Raw genomic sequence first — 27,627 nt, 5'->3', positions numbered from 1 at the left:
TATTTTAATGAGGATATGATTGAGATGTTTGCTCTGTTGATTCAGCCCCTTTTTGCTTTGTCATCGAGAAATGCATCAGCGGTCACACGACAAGGCTCTTGTCACATGTTTCTGTGTTTTTAGATTAGCTCTGTGGGAGGGGTCTGTTGGTATGGAGAGATGTATTGGAATGCTAATCTTTTATGCTATTTGCTATTCAGAGGAAGCTGCCAGGGACCCCCCCTTCACCCCTCTTTTCTCCTCCGTTGCGCAAGTCTGTGGCCCCATAGCTTGCAGGATACTGGTGTGGGAGCATCACACCACTTCAAGTCACATTCAAGCATCTGTTGCATTCCTCCTGTTGGAGATGTCGCCCGGCTCAGTTGGTGCTCTCATTGAGTTTGTTGCCTTTGAAAGTTTCCGTCAGATCTTATTTCCTAACTGGCGGCCTCATTTTGGGAAGCCTGCTCGGAAACCCAACGGCTGCTTTTGAATGAGGCAGAGGGGCTAATGGGAACAGTGACCGGGTGACTGTCTGCTATTCACTCTAATGTTTCAAAGGACCCCTCATGTCTTTGTGGCAGCTCTGATTACAGTCAGGCAGCAAAAAACAAATAGATGTTGTTCCCATTGCATCAAGGCCTACACACTTGTGTTGCCCCTGTGTTGAGCAACATATTTTTTAGAGGGAGAAATAATCTTTGTCTCCTAAACTGGTGGTTATTTTTTCAGCACTGCAGTCAGATGCTGTGATTGCGCAGCATCTTCATAACAACTCTATTTTTGTGAGCCTAGCCAATGAAAAGCACGTTTGTGTTCCTTTCCAGGGTCAGGGGACTCGTCCCTGCTGGCGTGAAGTATAAATAGACGCAGAACAGAAACGCTCTGCTCTCCTGAAAGACCTGGAGGCACCCATGTGCAGATGGGCATTCTGCTTTTGAACTCTTCACAAAGAAAATCCCCTCAGCCATCTCTGTGTCTCTGGCTACAAGATGGTTCATGTGATTTTTGTCCCCTTTTCTATTATCCCCTGGCCGTGAAAAGTGGACAAGTTACATAACAGATTAAATGCCAAGACTGCCACCATTCAGAGGACATAAAGGTGACTTAAAAAGGTACAATTAAAGACTGCAGTCAGTCAAAGCTACAGTATGTCATGGGGAGTTCAGGCTGGTAAACATCTGTTTAATGCACTGGCTTTTAACTCTTTCATGCTGCGTGTCCCAGATACTAGTTGATACTGTTTATATCATCTTTATTCTATATGCTGTTTACTTGGACATTGACCAGTCCTCTAATAGCCCTTTGTTAAATGAAAATAGTAAATTAATATAATTCTCTATAACTCCTGCTTCACTCTTTGCCTTCCTGCGTCCACCTCTGCCATTGAGTGTAACTGTGGTTCTGTAGCAGCGGATGCAGTATTTACAAGTCCCAATATCCTGGCCTTTATCAGCATATCAGAAAATGATGTGAAATATGGAGCAAACACTGCTAGCAGCTGATAACCTGTAAGAAAGTTAATCCACTGAATGCTTTTTTTTACTACAGACTAAGTGAAAAATTAGTCCTTCGTGCACAAGCATACAGAGAGGGCTTTACCAGGGATTCTGTCCACCTTTAAATAGGACCATGAAATAATGGCATATTGTCATGATTGAAATAAAGCTGTGCAAGCAAAAGCGCCTTTTGATATTGATTTTGTGTCTTTTTAAATCAGTGGGCCTCCTTCGTTTGCACATACCTTTTTTGAGGTCAGTGTCCCTGATCAGATTTATAGATTAAAGGACAAAGCTTATACCTCTTTCATTAATTGCACTGATAGCATTGGTTCCTCTCTACATGTGTCCAGAGATGCAGTATTTCACACGGTTGTCACATACCTGTGGTTGCTTGTCAGTGTTTGGGTGTGTCGCGTTCCTCCTTAGAGGGAACTGCACACAAACATTTGTTGCTTCTGCGCACAGACGCTTCGTCTTACATGAACTCCTCCTGAGCCTCTGTTGGTACTCGGTGTACTGGACGTGGTCTTTGAAGGGGGTCTACCGGGTGTCGACCGGGTGGTTAACCCTGGGTCATTGTCATACACGTATTTATTGTGTGGTTTTTGTTGTATTTGTTTACACATTCATTGACAGAATACCCGATTGCTTGCTTTTCATATCAAGTCATTCATAATCGACCTGCCGTAAGTCTATTGATTAGTTGATTGACAGAAAAATAATTGGTCAACTGTTGGATAATCCACATTATCTATAAAGCTCTGGCTTCAGCTCTGCCAACAACCACCACCGTCACCAAGTGAGAGAAGTGTGTGCGTGCTACACACCCATAAAAGACAGTCCAGGATTGGACTTTCACTCTTAAGTGAAGCAGAGCGAGAGGGACTTTCTCCTTTGAAGTTTTCTTCTGGCTTAACCGTTGATCCTCATTGCAGAGCTCTTAACTAGAAGAAAACCTGCCCCCCCTGAAACCTACCTATTTCACACTGAAATAAAACAGCATTATGATAACTGCACATCTAAGAGGCTTTAGTATGATTGAAAGTTGGGAGAAAAAGTACTTTTTATGGATAAACCAAATCTTCTTTCTTTTTTCCTCTTTGAAACGATGTGGTGGATGAATTGTCTGGTTAAACTCAGTCCTTACTGCCTTGAGTTGACTTGCTTCATGTCTCAGTAACCAGGCTCTCTTCATCACTCAGGCAAGAGAAATGGTAGCTTTCATGGACATCTAACTGTAACCGAGCAATTATGCAACCCTGTCGTATGACTTTTGTGGAATGTCTCTGGTAACAAATTCTCCTTGACAAGTTATCAGCTGTTCAGTGCTCAGCTGTTAAGACGGAGGAATAAGCTTAACTTTTGTAGCTCTCCAGTGGCCTGCTTCGTCACTGTACCCACCCTCTGAATGTCCTTTGTTGCTTTGTCACATTGGAACCATAAAGCAGAAGTGGTGGGGGTTTTTTCTGCAACATTTTGTGGAGAGTTGACATTCAGTACTTGACATTTTACAAGGATACCTGGTGATTCACCTGTGTGATTATGTATTAGTGCTAAAATGGTTCTTGCTGAATAACACAAACATTTGCTGTTTTCTAGACATCAGTTGCTAAAAAATGGGTAGATTGAAGAGGGTTTGTTCAACTCTACAAACATGCCCAGAATTTCTTTAGGTCTTGAAATGGACATGTAAAAATGTCATGGAAGTTTTATCAATGTTGGACTTCACTTGAACACACTCTGGGTAAAGATGCATTCTGGGTAGAACAAGGAGTGCTTTAAGGTAGACAGGAGAAATTGGCTGTTAAGGCTTTCTTTTTCTTAAGCAGTGCTGCTATGTAATGCTAGTGGCCTTGCTGCTTGAATACGTGTACTTAGCAGAGGCAGTGGTTACATCACCGTCCAGCACTGGCCTGTGTGCACACTTGTTATCATCAACCACTGGTACAATCTCTGCAAGCCTTATGAAACACAGTCGCAGCCACCAGTCGATGTTCAGCCTCATAACAAGGCGGCCGTACAGTTATTTTCAAATAGTGCTTGTCTAAAGCTGTGGGTAAAACTGTGACTGTGAAAAAATCCATAGGAAGGTGAATTTTATATGTGCCGAGGGACCTTTCTGAGTGTAGACATGAGCTTCCTCCTATTAAACATTCATCTGTCGTTCTGAAAGATTGAACAGGTCCAAACATCGTCTGGTCCAGAAAGGCTCCTTTTAAAGGCTTGTGCCTGTAGACAGATATATGGCACAGGGCAGCGGCCTGGCCAGGCAAGCAAAATCCTCCTTCCTCTGTGATTTATTAGAGCGTTTAGAGTCCGTCTGCAGATAAGTGGAGTGCTGCATTTACTGGGAAGGCTAGTGTCTCTTTAACAATGCGCAGAGTGGGTGGGACGCCCAGTGTGTCTTTAATGAAATGTGTCATACTTGGTGCTTTGAAAAAATAGAAGACTCATGCGGGAAGACTCATGTCCAGACTGTGAATTTCAAAAAATCAGTAATTACACACAAGGGTGTGAGCATTGTGTGAGATTCAGGCCCTGACATGGATAATGCTGTTAGCTTCTGTTTATTCCCTTCATGTAATGTCTCGGTTGTTTTCAGTGTAAATATGACAGCAGCCATGTCTGTGCAGCCGTGTCATGTCTGGCTGCGACAGCAGAAAAGAAAGGGAGGACAGTAGCAACACTTAAAGACATGCAAAAAAGTACCCTCAACTCTGGATGTTCAATTTCTGAATAACATTGGTAACATTACATAACTCTTTGCTGCTTAAAATCCCCTCTTGTGTCAGTATGAACTAAAAATGTATGTTACAAGTTCATGAATATTATGAGTGTCCTGCTAGCATTAAGTTTAAATCACAGTTCAATGAGCTTGCAGTGTAATTCTAGTACTGATGCTAAAAACCACAAACATGGGAACATAATAGATTGACAATTGAAGCATAATGGCTTTCCACCTGTAGATGCAGCTCATACAGCTGTACATGTATTTGCCTTAATTTATTAAGCCTTACACAACAAACTGTTTATCACACTTAGATTGTTTTAGTAGAGCGATCTAAGAAAAGGTTGAGGCCCTTTCAGTGAGTGATGCTAGTCATGAAAGTGATGTGAAAGTGGTCTATCATGGAGCAGGAATTTAGAGGAAGTGATGTCACTGGCAGACTTGCTGGATGGCTGACTCACCTCTCTTCTCTGAATGATTAGGTCATGCATCTCTCCCTTTCTCCGTTTGTGTCACAGACGGCTCTTTCCCACTCACTCCATTAAGGCTTTATTGTACATGAGAGAGCAGCTCGGTACCAGAGGCCTGACCGACCTCAACATTAGTATAGACCCCTCTGAGACTCACATTTACTGAATGACACAAGATAAGTTGACTTTAATCAAATTTCCTGTAGTTATGGGGACAAAAAACCTTTTGATTTCATTAAAACAAAACATATTAGCATCTACATTAGATGCTTTCTTTTGTTCTTCCTCCCCTCTTCTTGCTGTGTTCTCTGTCCACGTACTCGCCCTGCCCTCTTTCTCACTATCTCCCCATCACGTCATGTAGCTGTGGGCTGCTAGTAACCATGGAAACCAGGCCGTTTGCTCTCTTTCTGTCGACATTAGTACTCATCTTTCCCCCCGTTTTCTTTCCTGTCTCTCAGTCTTTTGGGACACAGCATATTGAAAACTGCATGCTGTTGTGTGCTTTGTTTTTATTTATTTATTTTGCCACATGTTGAGCGAAGTGGGGGTCAGGAGGGGAGGGGCAGGTACTTTGTGTTTATGTCTTCTTTCAGCACTGAGGCGCTTTGACAGATGTCCATAGTGCTGCTCTTCTTTTGAGTGTATTTAAAGCAGAAAGAGGAGGCGTTGTGTGTAGATATCAGCCCCCTTTTTTGTTCCCTTGCTGATGATGATGTATTGTGTGCTCTATTGTTCTTGCACCATGAAAAACACTCCAAACATATATTAAATATGATTCATGATTACCACCCCATGCCCTGGAGCTACATAAACAAAGTGCTCCACCATGTGGTTTGCTTACCACAGCATGTCACATTGAAAGTAAGCCATAAACTGTGCATCATAGTCGACTACCATGTGCATTGCTGTTAATTTGCTGTGTCCAATTTCTGTTTCGTTGCTGCTCATGTAGATCTGCTCAATGCAGAAGTGTTGAATGCTGTTTCACACCATTTTTACGTTGGTCGCAGTTAAGAGTTTGCTAAATAGCTGGAGTGGCATCTCATTGTTGGGTTAGCTGGAGGCCCACCTGCTCATACACACTCTCCTGACACACCCACACCACATCAAAAGCTTCCCCTGTGCCTCAGCTTCCCTCACCTGCTTATACACTTTCTCAGACATGCAGGCACCCCCCCCCCCACCCCACCCCTCCTCTAGTTTTCCAGTCCTGCGGCAGGCGGCCTGTCAAAGGTGTAGATAACCTCCTGCTAACCTTGAGCTGTAATAAGGCCTGCTCCTGTTGTCAAGGGGATTCAGGTGGGCACAGGGAGACGGGGGTTTCAGTGCTCAAAACTGACCGAGAGGGCGCAGGGGGCACAGGCTGGGCTGACAGATTGTACCCCCACCCCCTTCATACTGGCACCTCAAAGCCTCGCCTGCCTGACAGCTTGTCTGGCTCCTCCTGGCATTAGTGGTGGGATTCGCTGTGCACAAACACAGGAGGGCTCAAATCAAGGAAATATTGTGTTGCCATTAGAGGAAAATAGCATTTTTATCAGACATTCATGAATTCAGTGTCTCTGTGTTGTGTATATCATTTCATTTTCTCTTTTAAGTCAGTTTTTGCCAAGTCTGCCATGTGATGGAAAAACTGAAGATATTAATACTGTTCACATGAAACGTTTGGTTGTCTTCTTCTTATGGAGGGATATTACAGTGATTTATCATGGCACAGTGATAAAGTTGAGGCAGTCACATGAGATTGATTAAAATAAACACCAAAATTAAAGCAGCAGAGGACAAAATAACCTCACTTATAGTCCTCCATAATGTCTCAAATTATAAAGCTCCAAGGCCAATGAAACATTATGCAACTGTTTTCGCAGACCAAGTAGTTTATTGTAGTTTAAAACTGTGTCCCAATCTACAGGCTGCAGCCTTTGAAGGAGGTAGTCCATGGAGGATGCTCCATTCATAGCCTGCTGAGACCGTTGAAACCGAACTGAAATGAGACGGTCCCTGCGTCACCAAACGTCGCTCCTTTTGTTTTCTTAAACATGCGTAATACTTGCTATTTCATTGAGTTGAAACCAAGAACATTTACATTTTAAAGTGTATCCCTCTGCCGTTTAAAAGTCAAATACTTCAAATACGGCCTTCGAAGGCTGCAGCCCCTGGATTGGGACACAGCATCACAATGTTAGCTTGTTGTGTCAATGCATTGAACTGAAAGTTGATCAGAGTATTGCCCGACTCTACTTTGAGTATAAACATTTTATGTGATGTCGTCATTATATTCTACGCGAAACATTGAGGATAATAAAAAGAAGTCCAATGAATAATTAACTTTTCTGCTGCCTCATGAGAACCTAATTAAATGGAAAATAAAAACCTGAACTATTGAGACTTACCGACTTGAACCTCATTAATAACTCCTGGTAAATTGAGCTGCTGCTGAGGCTGCAGTCGTAAAACTAGACCTGTGTGTGTGTGTGCGTGAATGTGTATGTTAGCTGTGTGTGGGTTTCCCTTTTGGCTGCCCATAAAATACAAACAGGAAGAGTGAAGACGGCCTCCTTTCTCCATACTTTCAGCTCGGACTGTCTGGTCTATTGTTTGCCCTATCTGGACATCTCTCTTCACATATTTGAAATAGCAGGAGGGTTAAACACCTGATCTGAAAGCTCTGATGTCTTTGAATATCTACTGGTGTGTGTCTAAACACTCACGTAAAATAAGTGTCCAGAAGCTTGTCAGGAATTACCCTGCTTCTTCATGATTCTCTTTTTCTGTCTGTCTTTTTCCTTGTATATGGTGGTGATGGTGGGATGTACACTGACTCTCATTTCCCCGATATCTACACCATGGGGAGTCGTCGCTTCCATTATTTGCCCACAGCTACTAGAACTCATTATAGAAACCAGACAGATGTGTTCTCAATTTGTGTCAAATGGGCGGAGAGGGTTGTGTGTGTGTGTGTGTCTGTGTGAGAGAGACTGTCTGTGTGCATTGTTAAAGGTAGTGATAAGTGTTAGACTGCATTTGTGCATGCAAAGCACTTCTTATTATATAGCTAACAGCGTGATAATACGGTCTGAATGTGTGAAACACATGTAAAATTTACATCTTTGTCTGCCACGTTTCCTGAACATGCTCATTTTCTCTCTTTGTTTTACAGTGCTGAATACAACTCCATTTCCCATGTTGTTTTTCCCGTGGCACTTTAACAACTATCTTGTCTGCTAATCAGGAGAACTAATTACGGCTCCTCTTTGTCTGTTTCAGAAATCGAGCAATAGCCGATTATCTACGTTCCAATGGATATGAAGAGGCGTATTCCACTTTCAAGAAGGAGGCGGAATTAGATAATGTGAGTAGATTAAGGGTGGACACATACATCCGCACAGCCAATCAGACCAATTTATACACACAATAATGTCTTGATTTCCCCTTTATTTGTCATTTTACTCAACATGTTTACAAGTGTGACCAGGAGCACCTGCACCCAATTATGGTGGTCTCTGTCTGATTAGGGGGTCTATGCTACGTGCTTCTGCTGAATAGTCTTGTGAAAAGCTTTTGAATTTGTTGGGCGTGAATGTGGCCCCTTTATAAGATACGCCTGTACAATGTAATGCATTTATTACAACTGTTGTGCCGTAAGTTCTGCTTTTTTGATCCTATAATGTTTAGACTTTCTAACATAGTGGTAGAGGATTTTATTCATTAGGTCAATTATAAATATATAGCCCAATATAACCGCAACAGTTATTCCTCAAGGGGGCCAAACAATTTGACATGTTTTACGATGCTGAAGCTGGATTTCAAATGTTCAGAGCCAAAATGTGAATGAAACAAAATGTGCTTTTTTCCCTCTTTGCCTAAGACACTGGTGGAAATGTTTAATTTTTTTAACAAATATATGCTCCTAAAAATAGATTCCTGTGCTTCCAGACACTCAGGAGCTCCAGTGCTCTTTGGCTGTGAACTGTGAACTCGTACTCCTGCTGCTATTCATATAAACCCCTTTTCATCCAAGACTCTTTTTCATCTCGCAGCACCTCTTCTTCTTTCACCTTGTGTTCACGTGACACCCCACCCCCCTTCTCCTCCTGTGTCTTTATGCGCTCTTCTCCAGACGTTTTCTCTGTGGCTGCTGAAGCAGGCTGAATAATAGATGAATGGCACGGAGGAATAGGTGCACCCTGTTGGGTTTTAGCACTCAGCCACACACACCTTAGAAGCACCATGCTAAACATTAAAGTTATTTAAAGGCCATGTAGTTTGACCTTCATTACCAAGGCCTTTTCTAATGTCTGTTAAATAAGGTTAGGTTTTGTTCAAACTGAATTAAATGTGTTTTAATGTTTCCTTTGTGGCTACTTGAGTGGTGGTTTAAGGTTAATGCTATGCGAGGCGGTTTGCACTTCTTCATAGCAGGAATAATAGATCAGGGTTATGCTCTCCTAAAAAGAAGTATGCAAACACATACGCACATATGCGTGGTTACTACCTACTGTTAAGGGACCGCTGTAGTAAAGTCTGGCACTTCTGCTGTGCTTGTGTGTGTGTTTGTGTGTATGCTTGGTTGTGTGTGTTGTTGTAATGGGCAGAGTCTCCAGGCAGATGGCAGATTAGATGATGGCAGACTTGTCCATACTGGATTCCCTGCGCTCCGTCTATGTTTTCTTTCCCCTTCATTTCTCTGCTCAGCCTCTGTTCATGTCTTTGTCTTTATATCCACCTCATGCTAGGCTGAGGAATCACCTCTTATTATTGAGACGTGTTAAATATAGGTGTTGGCGGTGTCTCCAACCCTGCACACCTCTAGGATGTCTGCTTTTGTTTCCAGCCGAGGCTGAAGAGCTAGCTGTGAAATTGAAGCGAAACGCTAATTTTCTCCCTCACTGACACCCGTGGCTGTCTGTCAATGTGGGTTTTTAATGCTTTGATAGGTATTAGCAGCCTCAGGGCAATGTTGTGCACCATGGCAGCAACACTGTTGTATTGGGAGTGTAGACAAACGCTTTACCGGACAGAGCTTCACTTTATTTTGCCTGTTTTTATTTAATTTAGGGGAAGAAAAAAAGTCACCGCTTTCTGACTTGTTGTGTACCGAGCTATTTAATTTATCAAGAAAATCTTAATTGATAATTAAAGTAATCTTTAGTTGCAGCGAGAGAGAGAACATGCCACCACATTGTTTTGTTCCCTTCTTGGCAGTAAGAAACAGACCGTGTGCGTGCCATGAGGTCCGTTATGTAAAAGGTAGTGGCCAGCTCGTGGTATTAGCCCGCAGGTGGAATCAGGCGTCTGTCTGCCAGGACGGCCACAAGTTAACTTCCACCGCTGCCTCCAGTACCGGGTGTGTGGCTGTAAGCTGCCTAAGCCTTTCTTGTCTGCAGGAGATTAGCTTGTGTGAGAAGGATTAGGACTAGGGTGTGTGTTTATGTGTGTGTTGTATGTGTTTGTGTCTGTGTACGTGTTGTACAGTAGGTTGGCGGTGTCTGGCAGTCAGTGTTGGCCTGTGAGGGGTGTGTAAATAATTCCCTGTTCTTTCTTACTATAGCCAAAGACCTCAGCATGCCACCCCAGCTGGCCCCCCTCCCACAGGCCTCCCCGATTTACGCTGAGCCCTCGACTTTGATTGGCTTTCTTCGCATGTTTGCCTGATATCCTTTTTTTCTGCCCCCTCCCCCTCTTCTCTTCACAGAATGAAGAATTGGATAAGAAGTACGCCGGCCTTTTGGAAAAGAAATGGACCTCAGTCATCAGATTACAAAAGAAGGTTTGTGAGGTTTTCACAGTCAGAGAATGCTTGTGGGGATTGTAGCCTTGTGAATGGTTTGTGACGTTACTGCTGAATACACTATTAACATCAAAAGGAAGTCTTACAAGCAATAAGAGCATTAATCCAACTGTTAAAACATAATAATTAGTTTAAAATAGTCACCAGCAAACATAATGCCTTTGTTTTCTGAATCTATGTACCATAAAATCGCACTGGAATATAAGATACAGTTTTTTGGGGCTATCCCAGAGGAAAAAGGGTTTCTGCTATTTATTAATAAAAACATGTATACAAGTTATTTCAACACTATTTCAATTTATTTCATTTTAAACACATTCAAAACACACACAAATTACAGTCCGCCATCTGTTTTTTCGCTATGTCGAGTTTGCAGTCCTGCTAGCTACTGGTGCTGTAGCTAGCAGTAGCTAGCAGCTTCCGGTAACGTTGATTGTTGTGAGGGTGGCGGCTGCAATGCAATCATGACGGCTCATGTCTGTGATGAAACGTTAGCAGCAATCAAGTTAGGTTTCCTCGCTTAAATTGGTAAAGAAAACACAAAACAGCACTGAGGTATTTTGTAAATAGGAGATGTTGTAGCTGCTTGGACCCGGAAACAGTCTAATGTGGAGGTGTGACGTCACCACTTAACAACCAACAACTTTAGCTAGATTATAGCGCTACCGTAACACAATAACATACCTCTCTCTGCATTTTTAACTGGTTTATTGGTCGTGCTGGTATACAGGATGCAGCCCACTTTTAGATGAAAAAAAAAAGTGCTTCTTGTACACCAACTTTTATGGTATTGTCTTCCTGGTGTAATTATCTACACCTGTATATTTCTCTGCTCTTACACCTATAACTTTAACCTGTACACTCCCTGCAGGTGATGGAACTTGAATCTAAACTGAATGAAGCTAAAGAGGAGATCACCCTGGGCGGGCCTGTAAGTCAGAAACGCGACCCCAAAGAGTGGATCCCCCGCCCGCCAGAGAGGTACGCGCTGAGTGGCCACCGCAGTCCAGTCACCCGCGTCATCTTCCACCCGGTCTTCAGCGTCATGGTGTCGGCTTCAGAGGACGCAACAATAAAGGTCAGTGCTGCCGGGGGGATGTTTGACACTGGATTTGGATCGTTCAGATATGAATACAATTTGGTTGTCAAGGTCACTGTGATATGAAAACACCTTTTTGGCTACAAATTACATCTGGGTTATTTTTGTTCTCAATCCCTCGAGGGAACGGCGCCATCTGCGATCGATTAATGCACAATCCCTTTGCTCTAATCCTTACGTACCTGTTTGTTCTGCTGTCACGAGAAGAGTTAACTGACCATCACATGCTCTACAAAGAAACGGATACTGAGTGAGAGATTGTCTAGTATTGTGTCCCTGTTGTAAATGGTAGTATTGTGGCCTCTACTGTTTAATGTTGGGGTACTTTCAGTTTGTTTTTAGGGTAATTCTTCACACTCACATTCATACACTGATGGCAAAGGCCTAAGTGCCAATCTCAGATCTATGCCCTCTCACTTGTCTCGGCCAAAGTCACATTTTCATCCATTGATGGATGTACACTGCTACTCCACTGGTCTGCAGAATTTTACATCTGCCATGTGGTTAATGTAGTTTTTTTTATCTGTGAGAGTCTGTAGGTTTTCTGAATGACTTAATCGTCTTTGGGCTGAGGGCGGCCAGACCAGCAAATCGTTTCTGAAGTCTTTAATGTGCAAATGATCGGATAACCATTGATGTTTGTCTCCAGTTCAACATTCCCACGTACTTATGTACTTAATGTATTTACACTTTTCAGTACGCTTCAAGGTTTCTAAAGCCACAGTTGGATTTGCAAACATGCAACACGCTTACAGGTCTTATGATGAACTTGAAACATTTCACTTTCCCAGGGATGAAAAGCATTTCCTGTGCTTGTCTAACATGAATTATAATACGAACAAGATTTCTTGTGCTTTATTCTTGATGTTTAATTCATTGACATAGTGTCAGCTTAGTAGTTGTCAGATATTACTGATGATAAAAGCACCGATGTCAAACTGAGGTAACAGATGTCATCATGTGTTGCAGACTTAAATAATTCTGTCAGCCTGCACGTCACTTGAAACTCTTTTCTAAGATTTCACATATATTCATCAATCAAATATTTTTTATTGCCAATGAGTGAAGGGATAGTAGAGGAACTGATAAATTGAGACCTTTCCCAACTTCCTCCATTGCCCCTGACAACCTGTGGGCTGATTTTTATGTAAAGCACTCAGAATGGTTGTTCCGGGAAAGAGGGTGTGACGTATCTGCACATTCACGAGAGTAACTCTACCGAGAGCTCATTCTACGCCACTACAGTCAACAGTGTGCAACTTTAGGCAACGCAAGCTGTGAAATGGAGATGCATAATGGCAACAAACGACCGGCACCCACAACAACACCAACACAAATTACACACAAGAACGAAAAACAAAAAAAGTTTTATCCAGGGAAGCCCTTCTTGCCAAACAGTAATGTGACCGACGTCAGGGGGAAAACTAAAGTCAACATGAGCAAGGCATGCGAATCATGGAGACCTTCGATTGCTTTTGGGGATCAAAACAGACCCACAGCTTATTGTTGTCATAGAAACAAAACCCGCGTGCAGCGTTCTCTCACTGGGTGCAGTGTTTTTTTTCTCACTGCACAAGTGCTTCATCCCGGCTCTCTCCAGCCGCCCTGCCCTGCCTGGCTAATGTTCGCTAATGCTTGTGATCATTTGCAGTTGATTTTAACGTTATGACTACCAAAATACTATCTGACTGTATGTCAGTTATCTAGCTTGACAAATAACTTCGCCAGCTAACATGACAAACGGTGTTGATTTTGTCAATTATGTACGTTAACTTGTCTGCTATGGCAGACGATTTGCCAGTTAGGCGACGTAGCAAGTAGATAACATCAGCTAACTCCCGGGCTGATCTGGCTGCTAATTGAGTAATTTGCCGTTTGGTTACGAGCACAATGCCAGATCCATGCAGTGTAGTTATGTTCGAGCTAGTTGGCTAACCTTAGCATGCACGCTAATGTTATGACAACCAAAATACTATCCGAGTGTGTATGTCAGGCTTGTCAGTCTAGCTTGACAAATAACTTTACCACCTAACCTGATATTAACTTAGGTATAATGACAAACAGTATTGATTTTGGACAACATGATGCCGGCCAATGAACACGTCTGGGCAGTAAAAAGTAAACACAGCCGCTGAGTTCTGAGATTGAGCAGTTTCGTGCGTCTTCGGCAAAAACCCCCGGATGCTTGTTCATGCGTGCGAGTGTCCGTGCATGTGCGTACAAGAGGGTTGACTGCAGTTCCCTCAACGGCCGACCCTGTCACCAGGAAAGAGGATTTTCTGAAAGTTACATAGCACCTTTGATTAATATAAATTGAGGTTTCATGTACAATATTTACTGCAGTAATACAAGATACGTTGTTGCACAGTAGATCTTATAAATTGCCTAAGAAAAGGCAATTTTCTGCTTAGGGTCAGTTAAGATTGTTTTCTACAAAGTGCAGGACGCCTTCCTGTTACACAAACCCAGCTTGCAAAGATCGACAGCTGTGGCTCCATACGGGTAATATTTGTCAATGCAAATGTTTTCTTTAAAGATATTTGGACTAAATCAGTATTTTGTCCTTGGGAGAAATGTTCAAACTAAACACTCCATCTATATTTAGGTTTCTAAGACAAAAAGACTATCTGAACATTTCTCTGTTGTTTGACTTTGGAGCCTCCTCTGTTCCTCTAATTAAAAATGAGGAACTGCCGGATGATGTTCAAGGCGATAAAAACACATCAGCTGGCTTTAGAGACGGACGCAGGGTCATTTTTTGTTTGTTTTCCTCCCCAGATTACAATAATAGGATTCATTAATGGTCTGATTAAATGTATTGCCAGCTTGGTGGCCGCTCTACCGCACACAGCTTTGATCACTCCGTTGAATGCTGCTCCTCCTTCCTATCTATTATTCCTACGTCTCCACCAACCCTCCCTCCTAGACACGCCCTGATCTCTCATCTCTCTGTCACCTGTGTATCCCTAAATTCCATATATAAACTCCACTGTGTGTCTCTGGGCTATTTTTGCAGCAGCAGCTCTTGCTTCACTGCACAATGCCAATACTCTGTTGAGCTGTTTGTTCTGCATATTTTATTCATGAGACAATAAGAGACACATGTACATCTCCTCAGCTACACCCACACAGCAGGAATTCCTCTCTGCGTTTTGGCATCTTCCTCCCTCCTCCAACCCCACCCCACGCCTCCCTCCCTCTGCAACACCACCTCCCAGCATCCTGCTTCATTTATCTTGCACTTAAAGCATCAGCTGCCCCTCCATGACTGCCCACCACCGGAAACATCCATGCACCCCTCAGGAGGAGGCAGGCCTGGGCCCACAATCTAAAATTCAGCCCTCCTTTCCTGACTCCCTCTTCTCTCTGTGGCCCGACCTCACTCCCTCCGTGTCCTACTTTTCTCGTCCTGAGCAGCTCTGTTAAATTTTTAACTGAGTAGTAGACCCTGTGTTTTTAACCCTCAGTCACGGACTGAGACGCTGCCTAGCTTGGTAATCAGACTGAACTGCCTTTCTGTTTTATTTCAATCGTTCGCATGAAATTGTTTTCATCTCAGCCTGTTTCTTGTTTTGAGGAGGGCTGTTTTTTGTTTTGTTCTAACAAACTTTCAGACAAATCAGAAGCTGCAGGAGTGATAGCTCGGAGCAGTTTAATAAGACTGGTTATCCATAGTTATTAGGTAATTATAAAATTAATCTCTGAAACAATTTCAAAGTTAGCACTAGTTGCAGCCCTAGAGCAGTTAACATTAACACATTAATTTTACATTAAGTACACTGATTGGCTTTCTCACCAGGAGCTTAATGAGAAGATTGATAACTTGTGTCTGTATGGCTAATATTTAGCTGGAGCCGGCTGCTTGTTCAGTCACCTGAGCATAAAACCTGTATAGCCACGTCGATCTCCATACATACATGCCACCATATCTGTGGCTAATTGATGGACCTCACGGATCAACAGTATTTAGCTACCTAGCTAGCAGGCTATGCCTAACAACATCAGCGCCATTCCTAAATTGACCTTTCGCTAAGCCGCTCCCATGAACAGCCACTATCCAATCCTACGTTAACAACCGTTACTAGGTGCGCGAGGCGTCTCACTGTTATAGTTGAAAACGCCATGATATTTCCATGCCAGTGCGAAAGCTTGACAGGCGTAGCAACAGTAACCAAGGGGGGTGGGACTTAGCGAAGGGTCAGTTTAGCCAACAAAGCTTTGAATCATTTCTCTTCTCATCAGCGAGCATGGTGTGAAGTGGCACATGCTTTTGTTTTCTGTCATCTCCTTTACCGCTGTGTCTTGTCTGTGACATTCCTCCGTCCTTGTTGTCCATCACGCCTTTAATTTTGAAATTCTCTGGGCCTCGTCCTCTCCCTCTTTATTCTTCGTCCTCTCTTCGCTGCTTGCGTGGCAGATCTTTCCATGCAAAGATGTTACCTTGAGCTCAGCTCTAACCTTCCACAGTATGTAAATCAACCTGTCCCAGCGTAGTGCGGCGCTCACTCATACATGTCAAGTAGGGGCAAGGTTAATTTGAACAGCGGTAGAGAGCTGGGGTGTCAGCTTACTCATTGCTTACTTCTCAAGTAGCATGTATGAAAAAGGTCTTTTGTAATATTGTTGGTCTTTGAATGACAAAGAATGTAGAAAGAATGTAAGCTATTAATCGGCATGAAAAAGGGCAAGTTTTTTTGGCAGCTCTTTGAATATTACCTTGGAGGTGTGCCAGTAGGAATCATTGGTGACATCGAGTTGAGTTACAGGTAGTTGATGGATTATGTGTGCTTTAGATGCTGCTGCTAAACACTGTTTTATGTGCGTCGACTGTTAAACCTGGTGTACCTCCAAACACATAAACTACACTGATCTTCTCCTGGATAAACCCCCTCTGAACTTTGTACCTCGCAGCCATCTGTACAGTCTGTAGCTTCCTTTTGGGGGAGGCAGAAGGACTATAGGGAGGGGGGAGGAGGCGGGTCTCCTGTCACCGTCTGCCCAGAATCCCCCACCCGAAGAGGGGAACCAAGGAGGGTTTATCTCTCTGTGACAAACCGTCTGTCTGCTTGAAAAGCAGAGACGTAACAGCTTTCTCCGGCTAGGCTTACTACTGTTGACTCCATATTCTGTCTGAAATCCAACTGGCAGTGCCGTATGCAGCACAATGAACTGTCTCTGTTTTCATCAGGGCTAACTGTAACCCGAATCCGCCTCCTGGCACATGCAGCCCTGTTGTTAGCAGTAATGCGTTTCAGGTTATGTGGCTCGATATACAAAGAGTGTGTGGGGTCTGCAGGCTGAGGGCTGAAAGAATCTCTTAAAGAAATGACAATGCAGTTTAGTTATTTTTTACCATTCTGCATTAACATATTATCTGAACTGTGATCTGACTTCTCTGGACAGCTTGGCTCTTTCCTCACAGCTTGTTTTGACTGCCTGAATAGCTGAGAAACAAGGTGACATGGGGTCACAGATGATGTGGCATTTGGGGGTTTTGAGAGGGATTCATTCTGAGATGAGACGGAGTATGTGTGTTTCTCTGTGATATATAGACTTATATATAACCTACAACTGTAAGCAAAATCCGGCTGTTCTCTTTTAAGTATGTTTCTGTAAAGCTAACGTATGCAAATTTTCTCTTCTGCAGGTGTGGGACTACGAGACGGGAGACTTTGAACGCACACTGAAGGGTCACACAGATTCGGTTCAGGACATCTCTTTTGACCAGACCGGCAAACTGCTAGCATCCTGCTCTGCAGACATGACTATCAAGCTGTGGGATTTCCAAGGCTTTGAGTGCATCAGGACCATGCATGGTGAAGAGATAAAACAATTTATTCCTTTCTAAAATATGGTCTGTACTCTGTATGACCACTTATTTCTCAAGAAAAAATACCCCGCATCCCGGCATCACGGCTCCTACGACTTGTGTTTATATGTGAAAAAGCTCTGTTTCATGTCATTGCATCATATATGTAGCTTGTGACTGTACACGGAGCTCAGGTGGTGCAGATGCTGTTTGTTATCACATCTGATGAGCTTCAATCTGCTCCAGTTGACACCACGCTGTGCTGAGATTCTAACCAGCTCTGACAAATGGACCGTTTCAGCCATCTAGACTTTCTTATTACCAACGCTACTATTGGCATCCGATGCAGGTCTTCTTTTAAAATGTGTAAAATAAGCCCATCCACATTTTCTCTCACTGATCTGAGCATCTACACCATCGGTCATGTCATCACTGAAGCCGTCCCTGTGCATACACCCCCGTCTTTCACACCCTAATTGCCAAGTAAATGATGGCAGCTTGGTCTACACGTGCCCTCAAGCCCTCCTCATTTTAAGGAGCTGCATTTGAATATTTTACCCCTGTTTGATTTTGCGAGAAGCCCCCCCATCAACCAGCCAGAAGCGACCGAACAATATGAAGCCTCAGCACTCCTCATTTTGTTCTCCTCTTCACAAGTCCGCTCAAAGTGCCCATTAATGTCTGACAGCACGCTGGATTTGTAAACCCTGCAGTCTGTGCAAGTGAGCAACAGATTTCACTGGTCGCCAGTCTTTTTTTTTTTGTTGTTGTAAACGAGCGTGTGAGCTCCTGGCACTCGTTCTCAGACAGACGAGCCGCGTTCACACTGTGAAGAAACGCATTCAAGAGCAGAGATCACTGTCTGAAACCATCAATTTATCTGCGCCCATGGTCCAGTTTTGTACCTCACAAATTTCCCTCCATCTTTTCTTTTGTCTGCATTTGCCTTTAATTCATCTACTCAGCCCTTTCCTGCTCGTTTCATCCACTCCTCTTTTTCACGTGTAAAAAAAAAAACATAAGGCAACACGGGGAAGTAGATTAGTGCGATTTGGAGAGTAGTTTAATTATCCTCTTCAGCACCAGATAGCACTTTTCTGTGTGGCTGTCACCCATTATGACACACACTCACACACACACAGTTAAGCTGGCCTTTTAGAGTATACTTACTGTTGTCTTCATCTGTTTAGCAGCTTAAATATGGCACAGCGTCTAGGTAATTAGGCATCTCTTATTCTCCTTGGAACAAAGTAAGCCCCAGCAAATTGGCTGCCTCTCTTTATATATAATTGGCTAATTACAACCAAACCCTTATTTTTTCGGCGTTGGTGGCTGCAGAGGTGCGCGGAAAAATGTAAAATTCAGCTTTGAGTTTGATTCCTATGATTTTGTCTTTTAAAGAAATAAAGATTAAAAGGATCCATTGTTTGGGATACTTTTTATGCAAGCCTTTAATTTAGCTTCGGGCTGTGTTGCTCAGAAAGCCTTGTCATGGTTTCTGGCTCTTGCTGAGATCTTGTTTTTGTGTTTTCTGTGTTCTAGGACATGATCACAATGTTTCGTCTGTAGCCATCATGCCCAATGGAGATCACATCGTTTCTGCCTCGAGGGACAAAACCATAAAAATGTGGGAGGTGGCAACTGGGTAAGCAGCCTCTGTAGACTTCCTTAAAACCACTGTTTGTGTTTTTAAAGCATCGTCTTCAGTTTGATCACAACTCTGATCTCTAGTTACAGATTCTACATAGAAATGTAGAATCTGTAATATTGACCAATCACGTATCAGCAGGCTGCGGCGAATGCAGGAAAAATAGTCCGTGTGGAGAGCAAAAGCAGGCGGAACATAATCTGCTGTAATGACATCCTGGCTCTCATCAGCAGCTATCTGACAATGATTTAGCTTCTTATTAATCTCTATGAACTGACATCTGCGTGCTAACAGCTAACAATCTGTTCTAGATCTAAAATTCAACTCGAGATAAATTCCCTGACACGGTGTCACGAAAGCTGTTCAGCGTTCAGATTTCCCGACTTCCTCGAATGCATCAGAAACGATCGATCCGACCTCAACAAACGAGCATTTTAAAAGTAGTTTTCTTCTCCTCTTGAGGACAGACCTGACAAAGCTTCATTTGTACTTTTTACTTATCTGCATCATGATGTTGAAATTTCAGCAAAGGCAAAAAACGGGTTCTTTTTCTGTAAACAATTCAGCACGCGGAAAAGGAAGTTGTTTATCGCTAACTGCTGGCTACATGCCCCGCCATGTTCCACATCGTGCCCAGACGCTTTATCGTCACAAGACTATAGCAGATGGGATCCGAGATTGCATCAACTCTGACAACACGATGACCCCTTCACTGTTTTCTGTCCATTAGCTACTGTGTGAAGACCTTCACCGGCCACAGGGAGTGGGTCCGTATGGTGCGGCCCAACCAGGACGGCACGCTGATCGCCAGCTGCTCCAATGACCAAACGGTTCGCGTGTGGGTGGTGGCCTCCAAAGAGTGCAAGGCTGAGCTGCGGGAGCACGAACATGTGGTGGAGTGTATCTCCTGGGCACCAGAGAGCGCCTACCCCACCATCCAAGACGCCACAGGCTCCGAGGTAAAGGACCGCTCAGACCTCCCCAGATTCCCCTGAAACATGTTCAGACCTTGAGGGTTTGGGGCCTTGAGGTCTGCATGCCTCTACATCAGTCATTACATAGGCTGAACAATAGTTACACTACAGAGGACAGAGTGAGGATTTCAAACTGACGCTCAGGTGGTGTTCAGCATGATCAATCATGTAAGCAAAGCACAGCAGAGAGTGGACCACGGCAGATCAATTAAAGTGAGCGTACAGGCTCTACACTGGTTAAATTAAAGTAATATTACTTATATTAATACTTATATTACGTTAAATCTGACTTACTTAAGTTGTTTTCCTGGATGCAAAATAAGACAAGGACGGATTGTTAGATTTTCATTATTATGCAACCATATTCTTAAGTCACACACAACACTTGGTGATAGAGCTCACCTGCATCCTTAAGTTAGAGCAGACCTAACAGGTAAACTCATGGTTACACAGCAATGCAGACAAACTCTGATTTAGCATCTCTAAAGCCAGTCTCAGACATTACTTGTCACACTGTCAGCAATGTGAACAGGACAGTTTAAATGAAGGCTGTCTGTGTGTGTGTGTGTGTGCATAGACAGAAGGAATATCAGCATGGTCTAGAGTCAGCCAAGACTCCCTCGTCATGCCTTGTGATCTGAAGCGTGTCTGATCGCCTCCTTGTCAGATTAGAACAATATTTTCCCTCGCAGCAGTTGTCCCAGTCTAACCTGTGAGCGGGGAAAAACAGTTATTCACCTACACAGAAGCTGATTTTTTTTGTGTTTGGTTTCCTAGCTGAAATGAAGCATACACAGAGGTTGCGTATTTCTGCCTCATAAATGGACTGAAGGAGGCCTGAAACAAAGAAAGATGTTCTGCTGCTCTTTATGTTGTTGGTTAGGGTTAGCTTCATGAACACGTAACAGGGAGGCTTGGAAAAGACCCAAAAATAAATGTAGAAATGGGGAAAAAAAGGATAAATAAACTATTAACAGAGACAGAATTATAAAAGTTTAACACAAAAGGCGGTTATATTTGAAGAAACTTAACAAATTCTCCTTTGTGAACTGGATGTTTGCCTCACAGACAGTAATTATCTTGAAATATCAATTTCACGAGTGGCCCTATTTTTGTTTAGATCTTTAACACCAAAACATTTTAACAAGCCAAAGCAGTGAAACGCAGCCTCACTGACTCTGGTAATTGCTTATATGCACCTGCCAGCCTGTTTGAACATAGTCTCCACTGGTGCAGGAAAAACCATGAGGCGTGTAATGACTGTTTGTGCTGAGGTGCTTTTAAACAGGTTCTTAAACAGTGTTATGTGTTTACAGTACTTGGTGGTAAATGTAGCAGTTAATGAAGTTATTTAAGCTAATCACTGAGTAGATTTCCAAGAGGGCTTTATTTTCCTTTTTTGGTCATTTTAGTGAAACAGGAAGTGGTGCTCGGCTTGAAAATAGATTCCCTTAAATAGGTGGAAACAATTCACTCTACTACTACTATTTCACTATACTTTCCTCTAACTAGCTTTCCTCCTTAATTGTCCATATGTAATTGTTTTTCTCTTTGTGCCCAACCAGACCAAGAAGAGTGGTAAGCCAGGCCCCTTCCTGCTGTCTGGCTCCAGAGACAAAACCATCAAGATGTGGGATGTTAGCATTGGCATGTGCCTTATGACACTGGTGAGGACCATCTTAGCCTAAAAGCCTTTAAGCTTTCGATTTAAATGTATATTCAAATATCTGTGTAAAAGACAGTAAAAACATGAGTGAGATTGAGTGGTTTTCAACTGGTGTCTGTTTTGCCCCACAGGTTGGACATGACAACTGGGTGCGTGGTATCCTCTTCCACCCTGGAGGAAAGTTCATTGTGACCTGTGCGGACGATAAGACCTTAAGGATCTGGGACTACAAGAACAAGCGCTGCATGAAAACCCTGTGTGCCCACGAACACTTTGTTACCTCTCTGGGTAAGCAGCTCCCCTCACCCCTCCCCCTCTGAGAAGAGCTTGATCTATTCTTCTTCATCTGTTCTATTGTTTGACCAGTTTGTCTCCTGAGGTGCAGCAGGAACCTCTTTATTTCACGCTCACTGGACAGTGGAGCTGGTTTCACAAATATCCGCTGTAGCCAAAGGTTTAATATTTGTAAAGGATCCCAGTTTCCCCATCAGCAGCGTGTTACGCATCCTGAGGGTTGCTGGCAGCTGGGGGTTTAAGAGGTAGACAAACGCTCGAGGATTTTCCCGCCTCCCCCTCCTCGTATCTGCAGCTTTTCAGCAGATCAAGGCTCAGGAACTCTCCTGAGGAGCTCTTCAGCCAACTTTTCCTTGGCAAGCCGTTTGAAACCCAGTCCTCTTAAATCCTGCTTCAACCAAAGAGGATATCGCTGTGAGCTATTGATGTGATGAATTGTGGAGCGGTGTGGAAAAGATAAAGCACCTTTGTTTGACAGCATTGAAACATAAAACGTATTATCTTCCCCATTTTCTAAGGTATCCTCGTGTTTGTACACAGAATACAACAGAGTGCTTCTCCCTTAATGTGTCGTTTTAAACGCTTGATAATCAGACTGAATGTCCCCGTGGTATTCAGTGTGACATCATGTTCGCTTATTTTTCAGAGGGGACATTTTGATTTGTTTTTCCCAAACAGTTTGTGATGTAAGAAAGTCAGACATCATATTTGATATGAAAGCAGAAGTAGCTTTTTGCTTGTGTTTCTCATAGTGAACAGAGAAACCTGCAGATTTGAGTGTTGTTTTTCTATAATGTTAAGTTTGATAGAAACAGTAGAGAGATGCATCTTGGGAAGGTCGATATGCAACAGTGTCTCCAGGGCTCAACCAGGAATGCTGCAGTTTCATGTGTAGCACCCTTGCAAACCAGATTAGATAACCTGTATAGGTTCAACAATCTCATCCACACTTCTTTAGTTTCTGTGCTAGTTGCACATTTCTGCTGATCTGTTTTGTCCTATCAGTAGAACAACCATTTAATGTCTGAGTTGACTCATGATTCAGAAGTCTGAAGCCATGCTACAGCTGCTGTATTTTCTTTGCTCTGATGATCTTTTTGTGTCTCCTACAGATTTCCACAGGGCCACTCCTTATGTGGTCACTGGGAGCGTAGATCAAACAGTAAAAGTGTGGGAGTGCCGCTGATTTGGACCTTGGAGGATTGGACCACCACCCCAATTACCCAGGCGCTCCTCTGGATCCCACTTCCCCTTCTACCATCCCACCTCCCCTTTCATCCCCATCCCCCCTCCCTCCTCACCTAACCCTAACCTCACCCGCACATCATCATCATCTCTTCCTCCTCCTCCTCCGGCTGCACTTACCACCATGGTTATCTATCCATTGCTCTCTCTGGTCCAATAACTATTGTCCTTCTATGTAAATTATTCCTGGATGTAGATCGAGCTATTAAATGTTACACAAAAAAGTATTCTTGCATGGTAATCCAAAATTGTATACTGTAAATTTACATAACATCTAGAAGTACCATAGGTTTACCACGGGGCTGGCCGTCTGTCACGCAGCCTTACCGACCAACCGAAGGCAGATGTTTTTGACTGGGTGTAAAATGTAGGGCACTAAAACCAATAATTTAAGAAATGACAGTGTCTTTATGTGTAAGATTTATTTTTGTCTATTTTTTTATTTAGGATTTTTTTTCTCTGTTATTTCTCTCCTTCACTGTCGTAGTCTGTTGGTGCCTAGCTTGGTGAAACGTTGGAGAGATAAGGCAGGAAAAAGCATATATGATGCGATAAGATACGATTGTCTGTGGGGCTTTGTTATTGAAATAATCTGTAGCTTTATAACATCACTTCTCAAGTGTGCATACCATTTCTCTTCATGTGGAACTAGGTAATATTTTAATGGCTGTATATACGAATGTTTCAAACTTTTGTCCTTGGACCTCGGGGGCTTAAAAACAGCTTTGTACTCTTGTCATGGTGGCACATGAACCACTGCTAGGCTTTAGATAAATTATCCCATTTAATGAATCTGCAGAGAATTAAAAAAAAAAAGGTAAAATGTTTAAAAAGTGGCTTTGGTGAATAAACTACACTTGGTTTTTTCACAAGAAGCCCAATTTGTAAAGCAAGTATGTTTATGTTCTGCTGTCAGTGAGCGCCCTGGGTTACAGGGACATCTGAGCAGAGTTCAGGGATTACACCTGTTTAATCTCGAGCACTTGATAAAGACCTTGGGTGTGTCTACCTTCAGGAGATGAATCCCTGTGACCTTGCATGTCAGACTTTGTTGAACTGAAGCCTCTGTCTACTTCTAGTCCTCTTATCTGGTCAGTCTTGGCAGGGTTTGGTGTACTATAGGAATTATGTAAAGTCTGTAGATGCTCAGTTGTCCCAGGGCGCCTCTGAAGGCCTCAAACAGAAGCCTTGTGTGGAAATAAACTCGATGAAGAGAAAACTTATTGATGAGGAGTCAAAGTGAGCCCCCTGGGTTTGATATCTGGGATGTGCAAAGATCTCTAATTTCTGAGGGGTGAAATATATGTTCTGCTTAAAAATGGTTTGAATAAAAAAAAAAAATTCAGTTTTCTGTGAAAATATGAAATGTAAATTAAGCTTGTTATTAAGAGATTTGGCAATTTTGTATTATCGCACTATAGGATGAACTGGATGGGAATTTAGGACTAGTGAGGAAATGCTAGCAGCAGACATGCTAAGTGATCTGTTGATGCCGTTTGTCTGTAGAGGGTCTGATGCAGAGGTTGCTCCTCACAGTTTAAAGAGGGCAGTGGCAGCTCCTGCATCAGATATGAATGAGAATGTTAAGAAAATTCCTAAACGACAAGGATCTCTACAGACAAACCCCCTGCAGACCAAATCACACGTATGCGACAGTCTTCTGAGTGGCTTTCCTCAAATGTGCAGCGTTTGATCTTTGTGGAGCAGTCATTGTTAAACAGGAAGAGTTGTGGAAAGACTGGAAAATTACTGTAAACCAGTCCATACTGTAGAAACCACCATTCCACTCCCCTTGAGGACAAAACAAATGAAACATCTTGCATCTAACTGTAGCTGACAAGGTGATTCATGAATCTTGCACATCCCTGTTTTCACTAAATCTTTGGTCCTTGATTGATGATCAAAGACAACATTAAAATTTAATGCTGTTGATAAATGCATAAACCTATAATTTCTAATTAGCCTTTTCATTCCAATGCAGTACTTGGCTAATAAAGAATTCCACTGCTTAACTGATCTTATCTTCGCTTCTTTGCCACGTTTTTCCTCTTCCTGTGTGTACTGGATGTGGTGATCTGCTGCTCAAGCTCCTGCTAGTGGCTTCTGTGAGCCTAATGTGACCTGTTGATGTAGCACTGCTGCATGTGAACCTGCGCCAGAGGCAGAGCTGTCGGAATAGTATAACTTTACAGCTTGAATAAAAGAGCCTACATTGACCCGTTGGTTTGTATAATGAGGAGAGAAACTGTCTCTGTGTGCTTAAAGATGTAAAACATTTTGGGAATATGCTTATTTTGTGTTTAGCTGAGAGGTAGGTGAGAAAATGTATACCATTTATTTGTACTGAACATATGTAGATAGCAGCTGCTTAGCTTAGCATAAAGATTGAAAACATCTGGCCTGGATCTCTGCAGCGTAGCAAATCTGCCTCCTAGCTCTAATAAAATTAATTATGAACACCTAGTATCTCGTATGTTAAATCCGTACAAAAAATAAGTGTGTTATCTTCATATACCGTTTTATGAGGGGTTTACTGTCAACGGGAAACGCTAACTCGCTAGAGTCACCCACGGTTGGCTGGCAACGAAAGTGAAATTTCAATTTTAATCCTACAATATTTTTATGCCATTTTAAAGTGTACCGCCTTAATTTGATCACATAAAAGGAAAAATAGTCTTTCTGTCTTTACTCTTATTTTTCTGAATTTTATATGTGGGCAGTTGATGCCCCATTAAATTGTTCAAATAACCAATTGTAGCCTATTGTTATTGTTCTGAACCGAAAATAATTTGCTGAAGATTACTGGTTGATTCGTAACTGCTTCCTGCCGATGGACGGAGTCATGCTAGCTATTTACAACTATTTTATTGCTTATGCTAAGCTAACAGACTGTTTACTCTAGCTACTTAAGTATCTTATGAGTGTCAGATCTTCTCACATAGCTAACTCTCGGCAAGAGGGCGAACAAGCATATTTCCAAATATAATTATTTTACATTGCTGTGACGTCATTTTGTCGTCTGGCTTGCTGAGTTCAGACAGCTCTGTTCAATGGTTGTAGAAAGGCTGGTTTTGTTGTGTGTGTGATGCAATTTGAAGGACATCTTCCTTTTCTGTGAATGCAACGGGATTGTGGCAGACTAGGATGTCCCAAAGGAGAAAATCTTTCTTTCAGGGAATATTTCTCATATCTCCCTTTGGTGTGTGCCCCCTTGTAAAGGTCTTATTTTTTCCTTCAAGCTGTTATCTCTTTCCTAAATTCTGAGGCAAAGACTTTGGGTGGAGAAGCAGCTAATTTTGTATTACAATTTGGCATGGCTAATGAAGATGCCAATGAGTTAAATGTTCTAGCTGAAGCCAAAAAATGGAGGCATTTGTCAGAACAATCTGGTTTAGCTTGATGAATCAGCCTCTATCTCTTGGTCCAACACTGTTTGGAAAACTTTTGAAAATGTTGCTAGTCCCCTCAGGATCACGCTATGACATGCCAGACCATAAAATGTAAATTAAAAACTACTTCCTCTCCTTGATTTTACTCAAGGAAGGTAGTTAATCAAAGGTCAGGACGATGTGTGTTCTGTTTCTTTTGTAAGAATCGGTGGAAAAAGCTACAACACAGCTGCTTGTGTTGTAACCAGTGTGTGCCCCGTTGAAGAAAATCCCCTTTTGCCATTCGCAGGTCCCAAGCAATCCCTGTGCTGCACTGGTCTGGTGTGTGAAGGGACTGACAGACAAGTTCTTACTGTCTGTGGGTTTTTTCCTCCGGCCTGTCCTCTTTACCTGCCCGTGAACCACATTCGAGGGCTTCAGACTGCACAACAAGCTCCAACAGGAGAGCTCATGATGTTTTGCCACTATGGTCTCACTCTTCACTCAGCAAACTGTTAACAATATACCTGGATGTCATTATTGTTTGCGATATAATAAACGAAGAAAATTTGAATCTGTGTTGTGCTTTTTTTTTTTTTTTAGCTTGTTGTTATATTGAAGACAAGCAGCTGTATATTTGGGACAAATTTGAGCTTAATTTTCCTGTCTTAGTTTTAGTCCATTCAAGTTATATATTTATTTATGGTTGGGAGAAACAGAAACTTGGAATAAATTTTCACATTTTAGTTTTTCCCAAAAAATATTTCCTTTTGTCATAAAAGTGTCAATGTTAAAGGAAGGTACAATTAAAGGATATACATAAAAGTGAAATTAAACAAAAGACAAAAAAGGCAGAAACCAAATTTAGGACAAATAACTCTCGATGGAAAGGTGAACAACAAAGATTTGTCTAGATGAGTGACATTATAATTAAAAATTCTCAGTAAATAACATTTACAATCAAATTAATCTTTGGTCTTACTGAATTCAAATTTCCCAAAAAAAATTAAACAAAAACATATTTAAAACAATTAAAAGCAGTGTTTATAAT

The 27,627-nt window shown here is 42.4% G+C and overlaps 1 protein-coding gene across 2 annotated transcripts in view; it reads left to right on the top strand.

Moving 5' to 3' along the window:
* LOC138596859 (lissencephaly-1 homolog) overlaps positions 1 to 27,150 on the top strand; it is a 37,871-nt gene extending 10,721 nt beyond the window's left edge. For both annotated transcript variants that reach the window (XM_069668286.1, XM_069668287.1), the window contains exons 3-11: positions 7,950 to 8,034; positions 10,378 to 10,452; positions 11,345 to 11,551; positions 17,220 to 17,388; positions 18,924 to 19,026; positions 19,760 to 19,988; positions 21,569 to 21,670; positions 21,801 to 21,957; positions 23,076 to 27,150. In XM_069668286.1, the coding sequence (XP_069524387.1) occupies positions 7,950 to 8,034; positions 10,378 to 10,452; positions 11,345 to 11,551; positions 17,220 to 17,388; positions 18,924 to 19,026; positions 19,760 to 19,988; positions 21,569 to 21,670; positions 21,801 to 21,957; positions 23,076 to 23,149 (1,201 nt within the window). In that variant the 3' untranslated portion in view covers positions 23,150 to 27,150. The remainder of the gene's footprint in view (positions 1 to 7,949; positions 8,035 to 10,377; positions 10,453 to 11,344; positions 11,552 to 17,219; positions 17,389 to 18,923; positions 19,027 to 19,759; positions 19,989 to 21,568; positions 21,671 to 21,800; positions 21,958 to 23,075) is intronic.
* Positions 27,151 to 27,627: the final 477 nt, after the last annotated feature.

Source organism: Semicossyphus pulcher, unplaced genomic scaffold (genome assembly GCF_022749685.1).
Source record: "Semicossyphus pulcher isolate SPU_LCO1_2020_fin unplaced genomic scaffold, fSemPul1.0.p SCAF_19, whole genome shotgun sequence".
Taxonomy (NCBI): Eukaryota; Metazoa; Chordata; class Actinopteri; order Labriformes; family Labridae; genus Semicossyphus; species Semicossyphus pulcher.
Note: the sequence above shows the minus strand (reverse complement) of the source record. Positions and strands in the feature narration are given on the sequence as shown.